At 39.5% G+C, this 20,000-nt stretch overlaps 1 protein-coding gene across 4 annotated transcripts in view; it reads left to right on the top strand.

Annotated features, from left to right (window-relative positions):
• Positions 1–20,000, top strand: part of LOC113654832 (sodium bicarbonate cotransporter 3-like) — a 38,905-nt gene that overhangs the window by 8,252 nt on the left and 10,653 nt on the right. For 3 of the 4 annotated variants that reach the window (XM_047819827.1, XM_047819825.1, XM_027165093.2), the window contains exons 3-16: positions 2,314–2,463; positions 3,771–3,906; positions 5,842–6,002; positions 6,128–6,319; positions 9,010–9,309; positions 12,479–12,591; positions 13,144–13,301; positions 14,207–14,294; positions 15,439–15,585; positions 16,361–16,464; positions 18,391–18,565; positions 18,763–18,896; positions 19,107–19,352; positions 19,446–19,551. In XM_047819827.1, coding sequence (XP_047675783.1) covers positions 2,314–2,463; positions 3,771–3,906; positions 5,842–6,002; positions 6,128–6,319; positions 9,010–9,309; positions 12,479–12,591; positions 13,144–13,301; positions 14,207–14,294; positions 15,439–15,585; positions 16,361–16,464; positions 18,391–18,565; positions 18,763–18,896; positions 19,107–19,352; positions 19,446–19,551 — 2,210 coding nt within the window. The remainder of the gene's footprint in view (positions 1–2,313; positions 2,464–3,770; positions 3,907–5,841; positions 6,003–6,127; positions 6,320–9,009; positions 9,310–12,478; positions 12,592–13,143; positions 13,302–14,206; positions 14,295–15,438; positions 15,586–16,360; positions 16,465–18,390; positions 18,566–18,762; positions 18,897–19,106; positions 19,353–19,445; positions 19,552–20,000) is intronic. The other variant, XM_047819826.1, reaches the window with a different exon arrangement.

The following is a 20,000-nucleotide window of genomic DNA, read 5'->3' on the forward strand; positions in this document are numbered from 1 at the left end:
TGCCCTCATTCTGACCCCACAATGTCCAACTCTTCTTCTGAGACCAACAAGTTTTTGCTCTGTTCCTGAGCATCCACAACCTTCTCCTCCCATCTTCTCCCATCCTTAAATTCACTGTTGTTTTTACCCACAAGCTCCTGCTTCTATCCTGATTCCACAATATGCTTTTTCTGATTGTGTTTGAGTTTGAAGAAGATACTAACTAACTATTCACTGGCATTGTGTCTGAATATTAGAGAAGTAGTCGGCTCACCGTTTTTTCTAAACTAGTTTGGAGGCCCTGTGAGAATCAGGAAAGGTGAACAAGATGGTAGTGAAGTCAGCTATGCTGTATGGGCTAAAGACTGTAACAGTGAAGAAAAGACATGAGGCAAAGATGGACAGGATCAGGTTGTCTGTTTCGGGGACAAGGTCAGAGAGATTAGATTGTGATGGTTTGGACATGTACAGAGGAGGGAGATGGTTATATTGGTAGAAGGATGTTGGAGATGGAGCTGCCAGGTAAGTGGGCAAGAGTAAGGCCAAAGAGGAGACATATGGATGTGTTAAATGGGGACATGAAGGTGATTGTTGCAAGAGTACACAACGCAGAGTATAGGGTTAGGTGGAAACAGATGATTCGCTGTGGAGACCCGTGACCCTGTACCCACGGTAGCCTCAAATTCCTGTTATTTATTTATTTATAAGATGCTTTTTTTGCTCATCACTTTTTCATAGAGTCATTTTTCTAGTTTCTGTATCCTGCCAGTTTCAAGAATTCTGGCCATTCTCCTCCGACCTCTCACTTCAGTGTGGCATTATCCATCAAGAATGGCTGTTCACCGGATGTTTATTTCTGCCCCATTCTGTGTAAAATCAAGTCTCTTGCCTCATCAGTGATTTCTGAAACAGTCAACCAGTCTGTCATTGCTATGCTAAGCTCGTCCACAGAGCATGTCAGGAAAGCTTGACAGGAACATACAAAGTTCAGGACTATTTTTGCAGTCCTGTTCTTCAAAGGTAGCCGTGGGTACATGGCAGGACCTGCATGTTCTTTCTGCTTAAAGAAGTGTAAATCTAATGGGATTTACTAGGGATTTGCTTCCTCCGTTACACCACAGTGTGAAATGAGATTTATGAATATATATATATTTATTTATTTATAAATACCTTTAGCCCAGCTGGCTCAAATTTAGGTCAGGATGTGCTCAAACAGTCCTGGAATATGTCCCTGGAATATGACGTTATATTTTATTTACAAGAACTTTAGTGTAGTTGTTATGTTGAGGTCAGTGTATTTTAACTTCGAATTCTTTAGGTGTGAAGTTTTCCTTGTATTCTGACAACTTTGTTGAAATCTCTTGCGAGGAGAGTCTCCAGTCTGCATTGTGTCCCAGATTCAGTAGGAAAAAAAAAGCATTATGTGGACCACCAACATCCAAACAATCAGAATAAAGAGGTTTTGCCTGCAAAGGTTTTCCCTTTCAATCACGCTTCCTGTCAGTTCAGAAAGCACGGCGCAATAAATGCAAGTGTTTTGAGGGTACGTTTAAGAGCTGCAAGCTTTTTCTGCCCATCCATGGGCATATACAGATTGTGCAAGCTTGAGTTATGTTCCTCTTTATGAAGATTTCAGACCTTCAGAGAGAAGAAGCATCAACACTGTGAGGATCCAGAGGGATCTGGAGACGTACTGGCTTCAGTTGGATTCCGCCTCATGAAGATATCAGTCATTCAAAGAGAAGTTGCCGATCCCATGTGGACTGAGAGGTTGTTGTCCTGTATATCTCCATCATTGTGCTTTTACTGTAAAGGCTTCGGCATGGAGGAGTTGGTATTGAATCTATAATGAACTCAGATGATGAGCTAATTTATGAGTTGCTCGGGAGTTTCAAATTAAGATGAGGTTCTCTTTTGAGTCTGGTTTCTTCCTCATGACATCTAAGGGAGTTTTTCCTTGGCAAAGTCACCTCAGGCCTGTGTTATATATATATATATATATATATATATATATATATATGTATATGTATATATATATATATATATATATATATATATATATATATATAATTCTGTAAAGCTGCTTTGAGACATTCCATTAATAAAAGCACTATACAAAAAAAAAAATGAATTGAATTGTCCACTGGAGCCTTGTGATAGACTCAAATCCCATCCATTGTGTTTTCTATAATCTATAATGTACTGCAACCCTAACCAGGATAAATGATGAATGATGTTATAGAAGAAAATATTTGTATGGATTCTGAGTACCAGAAGATACCGTCTACCAAAATCGCTGCTTATTTCTTTGAATTTTGTCTACCTCTTTCCAAGGTCACAGAGCTGTGTATGTGGGGGTTCATGTCCCTCTTGGGAAGGAGAACAGACACAGGCGTAGACACCGAGGACACAGACACCACCGCAGGAGAACCAGAGATAGAGAATCGGACCAGGACGCAGGGGAGAGAGAATCTCTTACACAAGGTAAACCTCGTCTAAGGGCATGCACTCATTTCCTCGCCATTAACCAACCTTTGATCTTACAAGTGTCTTATTTTCAGCTCATTCATGTGTAAGATTATCTTGAATCTTAACATGTCATCTGTGGTGTACTTTGTGACTAGTTTGCTAAGAGGGTTTCTTTCTTTCTTTCTTTCAATCTATCTATCTATCTATCTTTCTTCTTTTTTAAAACATGCTGCATTCTTTGCAGTTTCTAATCATAATCCACTCATAATTCTCAGAATAGATCGCCGAGTAACTGCGATTTTAAAACCTAACCCCAGTCTGTATAGCATGAGAAAACAAGAACCGGTGCATCATTTGATTAAAATATTTGGATAAAAGTGTCTTATAAATCTCTACCTGTAGTAGTACAGTCAGTACATGAGTAGTTTCTGTACCAGAATTGGATGTCACAACCAGAGAAGGAAGGAGACGGACCCGCACACAGGATAGCTTCAAAGGAATGGGGTTTAATAAGTGATAATGACAAATACAATAAAATGACGAGGACTAAAATAATACAAACGACGACACTTAACAATGACTAAGGTAAGGTAACCAAGGATTAACGTAAGCAATGAATCCGCGCTGCCATCGGCAACACGGCTCACATTTATACATAGGACAATGATGACACAATGAGGAACAGGTGTGGAGACAGGGAGGAGCAGACGAAGGCGGGGCAGACACGTGACGAGGAACAATAACAAACACACATGGCCGAAAGTCCTGGCTGATCCCTGACACACGAGGGATTAAAAACAATTTATAATCCTGCTCCAGCCATTTAAACCAATCTGTTCTACCAAGCTGTGAACAATTTACAAGAAAACCGTGCTCTTGGTACTAACGTTGGAATTAAGGATGGATGTCAGGAAAGTCTGACAGGAACATACAAAGTTCAGGACTATTTTTACAGTCCTGTTCTTCAAAGGTAGCCGTGGGTACATAGCAGGACCTGCATCTAAGGGCTGGTTTACATTATGGTTTACTGTACACACACACACACACACACACACACACACACATATATATATATATATACAGAAATAGTCACAGGATCAGCTTGAGTGTGTGTGGTGTGTGACATGTCAGACTGATTATTAATGGGACACCTGGAGCCTGGATCTCACACACACTAACATACATACATACACACACACACACACACACACACACACACACACACACACACACACACACACACACACACACACACACACACACACACACAAACATATATATATATCTCCACTCTCATCTCCTTTTTTGCTTTCCCCCGTTAGACACCCCATCTCAGCGTGTGCAGTGTATTCTGGGTACTGAGGACGGTGACGTGGAGCACATTCCTCATGAGCTCTTCACTGAGCTGGATGAACTCTCCATTCGACATGGCAACACCGAGTGGAGAGAGACTGCCAGGTGTGTCTAAGGTGTTAGTTCATTTTCTATACCAGCAGTAGGTCCTAAAAGCTAATTGTTTCTATAGCAACAACCTGTACAGATCCTCCACAAAGGTGCAGATTAACCCTTTTCTTCGATACACTGCGTTCAGGACACATTTTCGTTTAGTGGGACATTTTTGTTTAGTGGGACATTTTTGTTTAGTGTAAAGAAACTTTCTGAACAAATTTTGGATGCGCAGAATTTTAGTGGTTTAAGATAACAGCTCCAAATTTGAGCTGCTTATGAAGAAGACCTTGGGGCAACTCAGAGAGCGGAACATTTACTTTGAAAACATTTGTATGAAAGTAAACTAATAATTTTGGTTTTTTTTTTTTGGAACTTTTCTATGAATATATTGCCACTTACAGACCAAATAAAAAACAGAAATACTATCTATAAATACTACACTAAAGCTCCGAGTGTCTACTTTAATACGAGCTTCATATTAACCGCCACTTTGGAGTGAGACATGACAAAAACGTTCGGTACTGAACACGAACACAACAAAACAGGAGCAAATTCTACATTTTGGCTTCTGGGAAAAAGAGTTAAAAGGTGTGTAATTGTTGGGATTGGGGAATTGGGAAATTGTCATTAAGGAGATGATTATTGTTTTACATTTATACACTGGGTCTCCTGTGTCAGAGCTTTGTAATAGTCAGAGGTAAAGAGTTTACATGAATAACAGAAAGTAAGTCATTGTGAAGATACACAGCAATGAAGCAACATTAAAAATATCGCTAAACATTTTAACGTAAAAATTTGCTGATTCACTTTTATTATTATTACCTTGATTAGATTTTTCATTTTTACAGAATTTCAGATTTTTATATTTCGGATATATTTGAAAATCTCAAATACTGTATATTAAATGTTATTTAAAAGAATTTGAATGGTAATTGACAATATGAGGAATCTAGCTAGTCTAGTCTAATCTAGGAGTAAAGGGTTCCATGCTCTATACTAAAGGAGATTATTTTCTTTCTTTCTTTCTTTCTTTCTTTCTTTCTTTTTTATTTCTCTCTATACTAAATGAGAACATAAGCACATGTGAGCCCCAGAAAGTCTAAGGTGTTGATTTGAATATGGTGTCTGACTGGACGACTTTCTGTCTCAAAGCTTTCACAGCAACGGTGACTGAACTGAGAGACTGAATTAGTGTGTGTGTGTGTGTGTGTGTGTGTGTGTGTGTGTGTGTGTGTGTAAATAACCTGCATCTTAATGGGATGGCTGAAAAAAGCTTTTATGCTTTTATCTCACTTAGTTTGTCGCACACACACACACACACACACACACACACACACACACACACACACACACACACACACACACACACACACACACACACACACACACACACACACACACACACACAATTTGAACAAAGGCAGAAACAATGACCCTTAAAAGGAAAAGCAGCACTTGAGCACAGCAGGTCTGTCCGTTTGATACCGTAGACGGCCTGGACATATTGCTCTGAAGACTGAAAAAAAACATTTCCACTCTTCAGCCTTCCATATTTTAGCAGCCTCAGATTTCTGTGTCCAGGAGGTGGAACCTGATGTGATCTGCTGTTGTAGAAGATCTGTCTCAAGCTCTGACGTGTTTGAGATGCTTTTCTGCTCATCACGGTTATAAAGAGTGGTTATTCCCGTGCCTATAACTGTCATCTTCCTGTCACCTTTCTCATTTTGTTGTTTTTTTTCTGCACCAAATCTCGCTGAATGGATCATTTCCTACATGAGCAGATATGAATATATTGTGCTGTGTGGTAGTAAAACGATCCAAAATATATTTATTTATTTATGACAATATCTTTATTAATATAAAATGTTTTTTTTTTAAATATTAAGAGACAATTATGAATTTCATTTATCCCTCTGTGTGTGTGTGTGTGTGTGTGTTCTGTAGATGGCTGAAGTTTGAGGAGGATGTTGAGGATGGAGGTGAAAGGTGGAGTAAACCTTATGTAGCCACACTGTCTCTGCACAGTCTGTTCGAGCTGCGCAGCTGCATCCTCAACGGCACCGTGCTGCTCGACATGAAGGCTGACTCCATCGAGGACATTGCAGGTGTGTGTGTGTGTGTGTGTGTGTGTGTGTGTGTGTGTGTGTGTGTGTGTGTGTGTGTGTGTGTGTGTGCTTTGGTTTTCCCATTGTAAGAACCCTCTCTTAAATGCCATTCTCCCTATCTTCAGACATGGTGATAGACAGCATGGTGGCTTCGGGGCAACTGGATGAGTCATTAAGGCAGAAGGTGCGAGAGGCCGTGCTGAAACGGCATCACCACCAGAGCGAGAGGAAGCTAAGTAACCGCTTCCCGCTGGCCGTGCGCTCGCTCGCAGATATAGGCAAGAAACACTCCGAGCCGCTGTTACTGGAACGCAGCGGTGAGGGCTTTCTCCGCACCCGTCCTCAGACTACACACCGACTATCGCTCCATTATCTGTGTTGTGTTCAGTCACAGAACATTTACAACTTCATTTGCAACAGGTAGCTCAGGACAGTCCTTCCAGGATGTTACGATCATTCGCAATAGCAGACATAAAAGCAAACACAGCAAAATTTAGAGGAGTTCAAAATGACCACAGATTTTCTGCAGATTTGGAGATTCACACACATCCAGTCGAAGCTCTCTTCTACTGTATTCACATGCGCTGAATGTGAGTACAGCTAATGTATCATAAAAAGTCAGTCGTGTCTTCACTGGTACAGTATCCTGTGCATGCGATTTCACCAATTCGAATAGTTTTGTGCAAAAAAAAAAAAAATCAGAAGAAACTGCAAGATTCATAAAGCACGACAAAATCGAGCATTTGACTGTCAATCAACAACAACAAAAAACCTGCAAAATCCTGGAGGCTGTTAGGATTCATTACTAAAGCATAGAAATGTCTCAAAATTATAGACCTATGCTGTACTGATATTAAATACATAACCATTTGTAGCAATGTACAGTATCACAATATATAGAGTGATGACAAATTCAAGGAAAACTCAGATGACCCCGCCCACATGTCAAGGTTTCCGAGAGCTCGTCGAGCGGTTTGATGATTAAAACTGCAAAGAAGTAAATGATGAGATATGTTGTAGTCGCTACTTTCCACAACCTGATCTAAAAACAACTGAGGTAAAGTCTTTGGGAAGAACATTGTTCATCAACCCAGTAAAGTTCCAGATTCTTGTAGAACCAGTACCAAGAAGACACGTTATCTTGGCTTTTCCTTTAATCTGTCACTCGTCTATACTGTATATTGCGGTCCACTTAGTTGCCTGTTATGCTACTTTTACACTTACGGCATCTTAAAGCGACAAAGGGACCAGAGATCCTTTATGTTCAATGAGAGCTGGCGACTTCCTGTCGCTGCAGCTGTTGCTGACTAGATGTGAAAAGCTGACCTTCATGCAAATACGGAGCGACACATTATGTGCAGCAACTACCAACGGGGGTCGCGCCAGTAAAGCGCACGCCATCCTTCACAAGGAGCGCACACTGCTTCTCTTCCATCTCGTTTGATATGACGATGAACAGATGTACACTGCTAAATTCGGTTGTACGCTATATGGCCAAAAGTTTGTGGACTTGTGTTGCCAAGGTTGGAATGGAAGAACTTGAGTATCCTGCATAGATCCTTGACCTCAACTCCACTGAACCTTTTTTGAGATGAACTAGAATGCCGACAGCACCCCAGACTTCCTCACATGACCTGCTTAGATTAGATTAGATTAGATTAGATTCAACTTTATTGTCATTACACATGTACAAGTACAAGGCAACGAAATGCAGTTTAGGTCTAACCAGAGTGCAAAAGCAACAAGTGCAGGATTTACAGTGTATACAAGATTTAAATGAGTTAAATAAAGTGGTAATATAGAAGTAATTTACAGATGTGTGTGTACTATGAACATAATATACAGATGGCTATAATTATAACTGAAATTTACAGAAGGATGTAACAAAATATATGGCTATTACTATAAACAGTAATTTACAGCTGTGTATGTACTATGAACATAATATACAGATGAATATATATGTACTATGAACATAATATACAGATGGCTATTAGTATAAACTGAAATTTACAGAATGGTATGTGCTATAAACAAAATATATGGCTATTAATATAATCGGTGCCTAACCTCATTAACACTCTTGTGGCTGATTGATCACATATCCCCACAGCCACACGCCAAAATCTAGTTTAAAGCCTTCCTACAATAGTATTATTAGAGCAAAAGAGGCAGTAAACCAAGAAGATGCAAGAGGATGTTAACAAACTTTTGGCAGTATAGTCTATATTCGAATGACTGACGACTTCGCAGTGACTCGCGGTTATAAAATTGCTTGTAATTGTGACAGTAGCATTACAGCGAGATACAAAGGAGTCATATCATTTGATCACCAAGCTTTGTAAAGAATTTAACAATAATATCTTTTGTAAATACTCAGTGTGTTGCAGGTCCCTACAACATTGTTTAATTCATATTTTTTACCAATGCTTTATTTTTTATTTTTTTTTGCGAGACCATTAGCAAGGATAAACTGGGCTGGCGTGTGATTATTCACAGTATAATAGCAGTATCACTCAGGCTTTAAAACAGTGAGTACTTGGTGGTGTTTGGTGCGGATAGGGCTGCTCCATGCTTGTATCTGCTCTTTGCTTGCACTTAAATGTCTTGGAGCAAGGACTTGACTCTGACATGTGGACTTCAGCGACGTCCTATAATGACTGCATGTTGGCACGGGGTGATTTTTAAACACTAACATTAATATGCCGATTTTTGCATTCTTCTTCTGACTTTGATTTCTGAATTTTACCCATGATGCATTGTGTGATCGGCATGTAAATCCCATGATGGGACATTTTGGCGGTGACTTTGTGTCCCTTTCCCAGCATGGCATAATTTCCCTCCCCACAGGAAACATTTTTTCTTGTCTCCTTCCTGTTTCTCATACCAAGACAAGCACTTGAACATGTCCTCATTGCTGTATTGCATGCCTCTGCATCCCTTATGACTTCCCAGAATGCCTCTTTTCTTTTAAACCATCCCCCTCTTTCCTCTCTTCTCTCCCTAGGTGACGGTTTGTCCGCATCCCGTAATTCTCTTCTGAAACTGGGTGGCTCCATTTCCAACCTGTCCCAGAGGAGCGACTCGAGAGTCTCCATGCTGCTGAACCATCTCCTCCCTGGCACAGCACACAACCCCGTCCCCACCCCTCAGAGCACCCCGCCATCTTCTCGACACGTTGACTCGACTGACAGAGCCCCACAGGTCCATCTGGAAATCCCAGAAGTTGTGGTGTCTCCACCAGAAGAGGACGAGGAGTCAGAGGAAGACATTTTGGATGTCAAATCAGCTGAAGACAAGTATTTGTGTGAGTGAAGGCATGAGATGGTAGACTTACTGTTACTTATCCCTGAATCTTTTTATCAGTCATCTTTATATCACTCTCACTTTTCTATTTCTCCTATTTGGGCATGTAGGACTCCATCACCAACTGATCTGTTAATATGTCCATTTGATATGTCCATTTGAAATATTATTAAATCTGTGCATGCTCAACTTTCTCCATCCATCCATCCATCCATCCATCCATCCATCCATCCATCCATCCATCCATCCATCCATCCATCCATCCACCCACCCACCCATCCATCTATTCATCCATCTATTCATCCATCTATTCATCCATCCATCCTTCCTTCCATCCATCCATCCACCCACCCACCCACCCACCCACCCATCTATCCATCCATCCATCCATCCATCCATCCATCCATCCATCCTTCCATCCATCCATCCACCCATCCATCCATCCATCCATCCATCCATCCATCCATACATCCATCCATCCATCCATCCTTCCTTCCATCCATCCACCCACCCATCCATCCATCCATCCATCCATCCATCCATCCATCCATCCATCTCTCCACCCATCCATCCCTTCATCCACCCATCCCTTCATCCCTCCCTCCACCCACCCATCCATCCATCCATCCATCCATCCATCCATCCATCCATCCATCCATCCATCCATCCATCCATCCATCCATCCATGGCATTTTGCCATTGTCCTTAACCTTTGTATTGATGAATGGCTCCATACACACGGTCACTGATATCCAAAATAACTTCAGCTCAAACCAACTGGGAAAAGAAGACCCATTCTATACTCCGTGTGTGTGTGTGTGTGTGTGTGTGTGTGTGTGTGTGTGTGTGTGTGTGTGTGTGTGTGTGTGTGTGTGTGTGTGTGTGTGTGTGTGTGTGTGTGTGTGTGTGTGTGTGTGCATGCTCACATGCCTTTTTGTGTTTTTTGGTTCCACAGTAAACTTTCCCATCAACATTATTTAAAGCCTACTCTGACAGTTTCCCACTGATATCCTTTATTTATGCCCTGCTCGGCTTTTCTCTGTGCCTGCGCTCCCTCGAGTGTTTAAGACAAACCCGTCACCTCTCGGGTTTTTCCACTATTCTGCATCAGAAGCACTTTCTAAAACTCTAAATAGAAAAATATTAGATAATTACATGTATTGTATATGTGTTTGCCAGCAAAACTGTGTTTGTGAGGGAGGGTGATGGTGTGGTGAGTGTGCATGTGTGTGTTTGTTTGAATTAGTCTGCATTCTTTAGTTAATCTTTAAATAATGGCATGTTGGCATCTCTGCCACGTGATAATCTGGCTCTAGAAACGCATTGCTGAGCGAACAGAATGCCAACCGCTCACTCACATACATCACATTACATACTTCCAGTATGAGTATCAAAAAAACAGTGAGTAGATTTCTTATGTGAAATACCGTCATGATATCTGCCCCTGAAACTTCTCATCTACTGATGAACAGAAGTCCAGCTAGCTTTGTGTGATGCTGGGACGCAGATAGGATGAACATTACGTAGTTTTCTGTCTTTGGTTTTCAATTTATAGATTCTTTGTAGACAGTTTGTAGACTACTTGCGATAAGATGTATACGTTTTCCCCCCTACATTCTAACTAAACTGAGCACGAGAATTAGATTTATTACCTTGTTTTAAAGGCAGGGTCTCTGATTTTTGAAAGCCAATGTTGACATATAAAATCACCAAAACAAACACGCCCCTAACCCAAATGGGTCCCACCCCTGTATTGATAGCTCCGCCCACACATACATACGTAACCCAGGCAACTAATAGAAAGAAATGTGTCTTTATCATAGCTGAAGGGAAGAACAATACGATTGTAGATAAACAAACAAGCAAAAATGACACACAAGCATACTCATGTAAAGGACAAAGGCATATTAGTTGTGTGTAACAAAGCAAAACCAACGTTACTCACCTATCGAGAAGGAAAAAAGCGCCTTTGCGTCTTAAGTAAAGTTGAATTTCCTGTTACTCCACAAAACATGGTTGTAGCTGCCTCTCTACATTACTACGATAGAAAAGAGGTGTTATTTGTGTAGTAACAGCGTTTAGCTCAGGAGTTATTGACTCGGGAAACTCCAACCTGTGAATATGTGGCCAACTTCCTGCTCCTTCAGTTCTCTCCAGCGCTGGAAAGCTGATCCTATATTAACACGTCCTACTTCTTGCCTTATCGTAAGCCTTTCTTCGCTTTCTTTCTTTGTTTTTATCCTCCATGTCAATGTTAAAACCGCTTTCTGCTAATGTCACACATGCGCACACTCTCTCCGCCGCATATTGACAAGCCCCGCCCCTTTCTGCTCATTGGCTACACCTTTGATTTGTTTTTTGTTTATTTTTCGGCCCGACTCAGTTTGCTGAAGCATTTCTCATAAATTGGAGATCCTGCCTTTAATATTGATTCTCCTTAGCTTTCAAAAACTAACTGGTCTAACCCTTTACCCCAGTAAACTGGTGTTCTATTCAACTTGCAGAATGAAAATCAACATATAAGAGTTTGGATTCTGTTGGCTTTCAGGATGAGATAATTGATTCTCCCTTTGTTGGGTTAAACAGAATGTTAGATGCTTACAGTCTGAACAAGCACTTGGGGCGTCTCAGAGAGGAGATATGGGTATGAAGTCACTGTTTACATTGAATATTATTATGGGGAAATAAACTAATGGTTTCTTTGGAAATTTTCTAGTAATCCCTAGTGTCTACTTTCATATGAGTCATTAAACACCGCTGTGAACTACTTTATATGGATACAACAAAACAGGAGCAAATTCATTTTCTTCTGAGAAAAAGATAAAAGAAAACACAGCATTTGGCTGTTCTGGATAAGTGAATAGTGTTCTCATGAGAAAACAACAGAATCAAGTCTATTCATGTGACTAATCTAATACATGAATGTCTCATAAGAAAATTTAAAAAACAAGAATAATAGATGTTCAACCTGAAGAAGGATCATGTGGTGCTGCACATCTGGTGTGTTTGTGTGTTTGCTGTTCTCTTTCTCTCTTTCGTCATGTTTATCACCTATTTTTCTTTATGTTTTATTACCTGCTTATTGTGTATTCTCTCTCTCTCTCTCTCTCTCTCTCTCTCTCTCTCTCTCTCTCTCTCTCTATCTATCTATCTATCTATCCCTCTTTCAGGTACATTGGAATCGTCTTCTCTCACTGGCTCTTTGGATGCAGGCAGGTTGAGTGAACACAAATCAGCTAAGTCAGGCAACAGCAAAGAGGGCAGCACTGTAGATCTTAGCAAGGTAACACACACACACACACACACACACACACACACACACACACACACACACACACACACACACACACACACACACACACACACACACACACACACACACAGAGCACAAGGATGCAAACACATCATGATTCTCAGTGACAGTTTATTGGTTTAAAAACAGACAGTAAACAATATTGTGTTACAACAATACAACAATGTTGTATTAAAAAAACAAAAACGCTGACAACATTTTTGCTATGTTTTTTGATATGGTTATGTTCTCATAAAAATTAAGATTTTAATAAGTAACGTTGAAAAGGAGGGGTGAAAATGTTTTTTACAGTTCAAAATACACATTTTCAAACACTGAATATAGCAAATATTACTTAAAAAATACACTTAATATTTTTCTTAATGAAAAAATACTTAACACTGAAAAGGACAGAAAAAATAAAAAATCTGTTTAAAACAAACAAACAAACAAAATAAAACAGGATTTGAAGATTTATAATACTAATAAGATGAAAGAAATGAGACGCATCCTGTCTTACTCTCTTGTATTTCTGTCGCTCAGGTGGACATGAACTTCATGAAGAAGATTCCTCCAGGTGCCGAGGCCTCAAACGTGCTGGTAGGTGAAGTGGATTTCCTGGATAAGCCGATCATAGCGTTTGTTCGTCTCTCGCCTGCTGTGCTGCTCACGGGACTCACGGAAGTGCCTGTGCCAACCAGGTAACATAAAAACTGAGAGGTTTTTATGTTAGGCTCCTTGTAGTTCTAGATAAGTGTTCTGTACTTGGCAAGTAACACTTTTTGTCAGGTTCTATGTAGAGGTTCTATGTAGAGGAAACATCCTCTAATTCAAATAATGTGTAAGCTAGGATCAGTGCCATTAGTTTTTGGAGTTTTATCTCTATGTAGATAATAACATGAGATGTTTGGAAACAAAGAGTTGATTCAGTTTGAAATTTTTTTTTTTCAAGTTTTGCTCTTATCAATACCATATACAATTTGTTCATAACTTGTTTTGTTGGTTTGTTGATTTATATTTACATTTAATGCTGCATAAAAAATTCAAGTAACTGTACAACAATATTGTAACTGTTACCATAGAAACAATATTGTAACTGTTACTATAGAAACAATATAGTAACTTTTACCTTAGAAACAATATTGTAACTGTTACTATAGAAACAATATAGTAACTTTTACCTTAGAAACAATATTGTAACTGTTACCATAGAAACAATATAGTAACCTTACTTTAGAAACAATATTGTAACTGTTACCATAGAAACAATATAGTAACACTTACATTAAAAACTATATACTGTAGTAACACTTGCTTTAGAAACAATATAGAAACCTTTACTTTAGAGACAATATTGTAACTGTTACCATTCAACAAGCTGTTGTAGAAAAGAAAAAATAATTACACCTTCTAACCAATGAGAATTGAGCATTGAGTTGCACTTCGTTATAATATGTCTTTAAAACACATTGGTTACATCCTTTAATATTATTTACCACCCAGTATAAGCCTTTTGTATATTAAGGTGTTTGTGTGTGTGTATATATATTTATTTGTGTGTGTGTGTGTGTGTGTGTGTGTGTGTGTGCATGTGTGTGTTTGACAGGTTCCTGTTCCTACTACTAGGGCCATATGGAAAAGGTCCTCGGTATCATGAGATCGGACGCTCCATGGCCACTCTGATGACCGATGAGGTAAAATATTCACTAATGGACCTATTTACAGTGAGTAGATTAAAGGAGCACAGATTCCTGTGATCATCCTCAAGGACCCGTTGAAATGAAATCAGTGTATTAATAATAAGGAAACAGTGACGCAGATGTGCACAGTAAACAGGGAGAAACAAAGAAGGCTTTTATGCTCTTAAAAGAGCTCAGTGTTTCTTGGTGCCATAACATTTACAAATATTGGTTAATAAATGGTTCTACAAGGAACCTTTAACATCCATAGAACATTTCATTGGTTCTTTGAAGGTATTATAAGATTTTTACAATACCTATGGTACTTAAAATACTAAAAAAATTTAATTATAAAATAAGAATTAAAAGTTTAATTAACCTAATAAATAGTTTTTTTTAAAGATCCATTTACACAAAGGTTCTTTGGAGAAACAAAAATGGTTAAATAAATAAATAAATAAATAAATAAATAAATAAATAAATACTTTTATTGCATTACTGAAGAAAAAAAACCCTTTTTGGTTCTTCTTGGCACTTTTAGTTTTAAGACAGACAAAACATTTTTATAGACTAAAGAACCTTTTGTGCAATGGACATGTTCCGTGAATGTTAAAGGTGCTTCATAGAACTGTACACTCTGACAAAGACTATTTAAGAACCTTTATTTTTAAGAGTGTTTGTAAAGAACCATCCCTTGGAGTGTAGGAAAATACATGAAGCCATAGGGATGTGAGGGATGGCTTGATAGAAGAAGAAGAAGAAGAAGAAGAAGAAGAAGAAGAAGAAGGAGAAGGAGAAGGAGAAGGAGAAGGACAAGAGCCCCTAAATTATCGTCATCAGAACTCAATGTCACAGCAGGAATGAATGCAGCCAAGACGAAAATGTGTGTAAAACTGATGTTGTATAAGTGTAAATTACAGATGATGGAGGGGAAAAAGAAATTAACCTCAGAAAATCAGTCCAAATGTCTGTCAATACTGTGATACTGATTGAAGTTTGCCTTAAATTCATTAAGGAAACGAACATGAAAGCTTTGTTTGTTATTAGAGGGAGGATTAGGGACATTCAGATAATCAGAAATGTTTATATTCCAGACTTGGAAGTTTAGGTTATATCGAAGTAAACATGAATGACTGAATTTTTCTCTCTATGTTACAAGATCTTCCACGATGTGGCGTATAAAGCCAGGGACAGAGTTGATCTCCTTTCTGGCATTGATGAGTTTTTAGACCAGGTGACTGTTCTTCCTCCAGGAGAATGGGACCCCACGATACGCATCGAGCCTCCTAAAAATGTTCCATCACAGGTCAGAGGTCATGCTGGATGCTTCATCTCGAACTGTCTAAACATGACTTTAAACATTTCTAAAACTCAGAAAATACAGCTCATGGTGCTGGGATACAAATTCTCTAGCTAATATAATATACAGTCACCTAGCATTTACACATGCTAGTTAGGCTGGACTTGAATAGCACAGTTTAACTGAATGCAAAAAAAATATAGAATTGAAAATAAAAGCAAACATGATTTAAGAAAAGGTATTTGTTTAGCTTTTGAGCTTTATGTCCCAGTGCTAAGAAGCTAAGAGAAGCTAATAGCCTTATGTCACGAATGTAATGCTGACATCGATAAGAAAAGATTTCAAAATGTTTACCAAATATTTACTAATTTTCTTATCACCATCAAGCCTACTTTATCAGCTATGACTAGCATAGCTAGCTAGCTAACTCAGCTAGCTTGACATAAACAATGACTCCCAGGTCATGGGACTGTATATAAAAGTTTAACATTATTTTAGACCATGTACACAGATAATATACTATAAGATACTGCATCTCATCAAAGCTCCACAAAACAAATCTAGCTAGTTTACCGCACTTACTGTTACACTGATAAACAAGTCCACCACCCAAATTATATCTAGTCTCAGGAGATTCTCTGGTGGTCTCGGTCCAGGGTGTTGTGTAAATAAAGCTGGATTGAAGCAGAGACCGAGATAACAGAAATACAGTCAGTAGGTTTGTATAATAATAATGTACATTTATATTATTGTGTGTTGATTATCTGTCTTTATGGCGTAGATGAAGAGGAAGAGGCCGTCACAACCTAACGGCACCGTGACCTCTACCGAGCCGAGCCACGAGGAGGACCACCAACCTGGCCCAGAGCTTCAGAGAACAGGGAGGTGAGAGGACAAACACACACACACACACACACACACACACACACACACACACACACACACACACACACACACACACACACACACACACACACACGACTTGATTCTGATTGATCAGAACTTTCTAGAACAGCAGCTCTAACACTTCATCTAGCTGTAAGTTAAATCACAGGATTATTTTAATAATTTAATTTAAGTGCTCATTTTAATATGTTAGCATTTCTATAGGTAAAAATGAACAAATAAAACATAAAATAAACAGATGTGACCGACTACCTGACAAGCCGTATTTTTGTCTTGGGATTCAGAGCAAGGGAATAGCAACAATGTAATGTGATAACAGGAAATTTTAGCACACTATGACTTCACTAGGCTAGCATGTCTGGCTAGCAAGCCAACATTAATTAGTGTTGTATAGGCTAGCTAAAAAAGCACACTATAGTTATGACTGTTGAAATCACAAGGAAATCATTTAACTTAAACAGCTATAACTAGTATAGCTAGCAAGCTAACAAACACAAGCCAACAGAATAACTTGTAGTTAATACTGGGGATGTTTTTGTTCTGCTAGCATGCAGAAACAACAGTGAAGCTAGACAGCAGACAGCAGCAAGTAGCACGTAGCTTAGCAACTCTAATGATTCAATAACTCTAATGTTAATAAAGGGAATTTCTGTTTACAGTGTGAGCGGCCATGTTGATTTGATATCACCCTATAAACAGGGAAGGAACTGGTAGTTAAAGAGACAACCCGAATATTTTTATAATTATTTATGCTGCCTCTCAGAGGTTTTGTCACACTACTGCATGTTAGCTAGCTTACCTACAGTATAACCAGTTCACTGGCATACTTTGCTGAAATGCAGACACATATTTTGTTCCATGTGTAATGGATCACAGAACGTTTGGAGAAGAGGTAGTTTATCCTCTACATTCTTCACGTCTTTCTGTGTGAAAGCTTTAGATAGCGTAGTGGTGAGTGAAACCGAAGGAATACTGTACACGCACACTGCCTCGTCCTTTCATCTTCTACATTATAGAACACTGCTGGCAGCTCTCGATAAGACTTTTCATTTTGATTCGTCTTGCTTTTCCAGTCTGAAGGCCTGCTGGAGCGAGATTACACACACACACACACACACACACACACACACACACACACACACACACACACACACACACACACACACACACACACACACACAGAAACACACACTATCACACACAAAATTTTTTCCATACTGCTGGAGGAGGATGAACAGTTTTCCTTCATTAATCACTAATGCTTGTGAGCTTTGTTTGTGTGTGTGTGTGTGTGTGTGTGTGTGTGTGTGTGTGTGTGTGTGTGTGTGTACTGTATGTGTTGTAGCTCCTTGTAATTTTCCTAATTGAATAGCATTAAACATGACCACAACCATCCAGTCTTGGCTTATAAACTTTATAAACTTTTATATTTACTCTTGATGTCTGAGATCTGGTAAGATTTAGGTGTAGCATTCATTAACTACAGAAATAATGTTAAGCGAAGGCTCTTACAAATAATTACCAAGTCATGGCTCCTCAGTTTGACAGTTTGCTTATGCTAATTAAACAATGCTAAAATATTAGCATGTAAAACTGACTTCGAGAAGTGGCGGCTTCGTCCTCTGACTAACCCGTTAAAAATATCCATGCTGTATGAGCTTGGTAAAAGCCAGACCTTTTGATATAAGCATAGCAGGAAGCTACGGCACCTGCAGTGATAAATCATGAGTAGAGCTTTTGTGAGATGACTAGATGAGGAGTGTTAATTCTGGGCTCTTTTAAACGTTGTACAAATTCGGAAATAATTGACCTGAGGGTTGTAACTCAACACTGCAGGTCCATAAACTCAATTTTACTATATACTACTGAATATTAACTCTATTATTCGTGTGTGTGTGTGTGTAGGATTTTCGGTGGACTGGTGTGTGATATAAAGCGAAAAGCTCCTTTCTACTGGAGCGACATCTTGGATGGCTTCAGTCTGCAGTGTGTAGCTTCAGTGCTCTTCCTCTACTGCGCCTGCATGTCTCCTGTTATCACCTTTGGAGGACTACTAGGAGAAGCCACCAAGAATAACATTGTGAGTGTCTCCCATGCGAAGATACACAATTCTAAGTATTACTGATAGGGTTATTATGAGCGAACCATTTCAGAAACTGAGCCGCGTTTTGCGGAGGTGACATATGAGTTCTTACAACTTGGGAGACTGCCTGGAAAAACATGACCTGCTTTCCCTCAGCATACCGACCTGTATGTGTGTGTGTGTGTCTCTATCAGAGTGCTATCGAGTCGTTGTTTGGAGCGTCTTTGACAGGCGTGGCGTTCTCCCTGTTCGCTGGTCAGCCCCTGACCATTCTGGGCAGCACGGGACCTGTACTCGTGTTCGAGAAAATCCTCTTCAAGTTCTGCGAGTGAGTCCAGAACTGTGTCTCAAATGGCGAACACTGTTCACTGTTTGCTACTTAAGTAACACATAAGACATCTTTTTAATGAAGAAAATAAATGTCTTCTTACCAAATTTAAAGGCTTAACATTTGTTTTTATCTGCTCAAGTCTATAAAAAGCTAGAGCCAGATGGTTAAAGTAACACATCTGCTGTACTTCGTCCTATGTGTCACTAGGGATTATGGGATGTCCTACCTGTCCCTGCGTGCCTGTATTGGACTGTGGACAGCGTTCCTTTGTATGTTGCTGGTGGCAACTGACTCAAGCTCACTGGTATGTTATATCACACGCTTCACAGAGGAAGCATTTGCTGCTCTCATCTGCATCATCTTCATCTACGAGGCTTTGGAGAAACTGCTGCAACTCAGAGAGACATATCCCATCAACACGCACACTGACCTGGATAACCTCACGCTGTACAGGTTATACACACAAACTACATTGTTTGCACTGTACAATAGAGTAGTTGTAATGAGGAAATGTCTTCATTTATCCTGCTGATTTGTCTTTTGTAGCTGTCAGTGCTCGGCTCCCGGTCAAACATCTAATGATACCCTGGAGTTCTGGAACTCAACAGGACACTCTACAGATTCAATACCATGGAATCAACTCAATGTGTCGGTCAGCAAACCCCCCCAACTCTCAGACACACCCACACCGTCTTTTACGTTCCCACTACTTCCACCATCCAGTGCACCTTGTAGCACTGGTCTAAAGATACTATAAGATTGGAAACAGAAGTCATTTTTTCTTTCAGTTTAGTGCATTACTAGTGTTTAAGCCTGTAGTGAGAAGTGTATTTACAGTCCATATTTGATGGCACTAGTGAGGGACTTACTGTTTGGTAAGCTTGAAAGAAATTTGGATGTGTCAGGGGACAGTGGTGATATTAGACAAGTCTAGTTTACTGTAATATTCCAGTAAAATTACCACTGGTTGGACATTTTAGACTTCTATTACAGACTTGTTTTTAATATACACATACAGCAACACACAAACACACACACACACACACACACACACACACACACACACACACACACACACACACACACACACAGAAAAACACA

This window comes from Tachysurus fulvidraco, chromosome 10 (genome assembly GCF_022655615.1).
Source record: "Tachysurus fulvidraco isolate hzauxx_2018 chromosome 10, HZAU_PFXX_2.0, whole genome shotgun sequence".
Taxonomy (NCBI): Eukaryota; Metazoa; Chordata; class Actinopteri; order Siluriformes; family Bagridae; genus Tachysurus; species Tachysurus fulvidraco.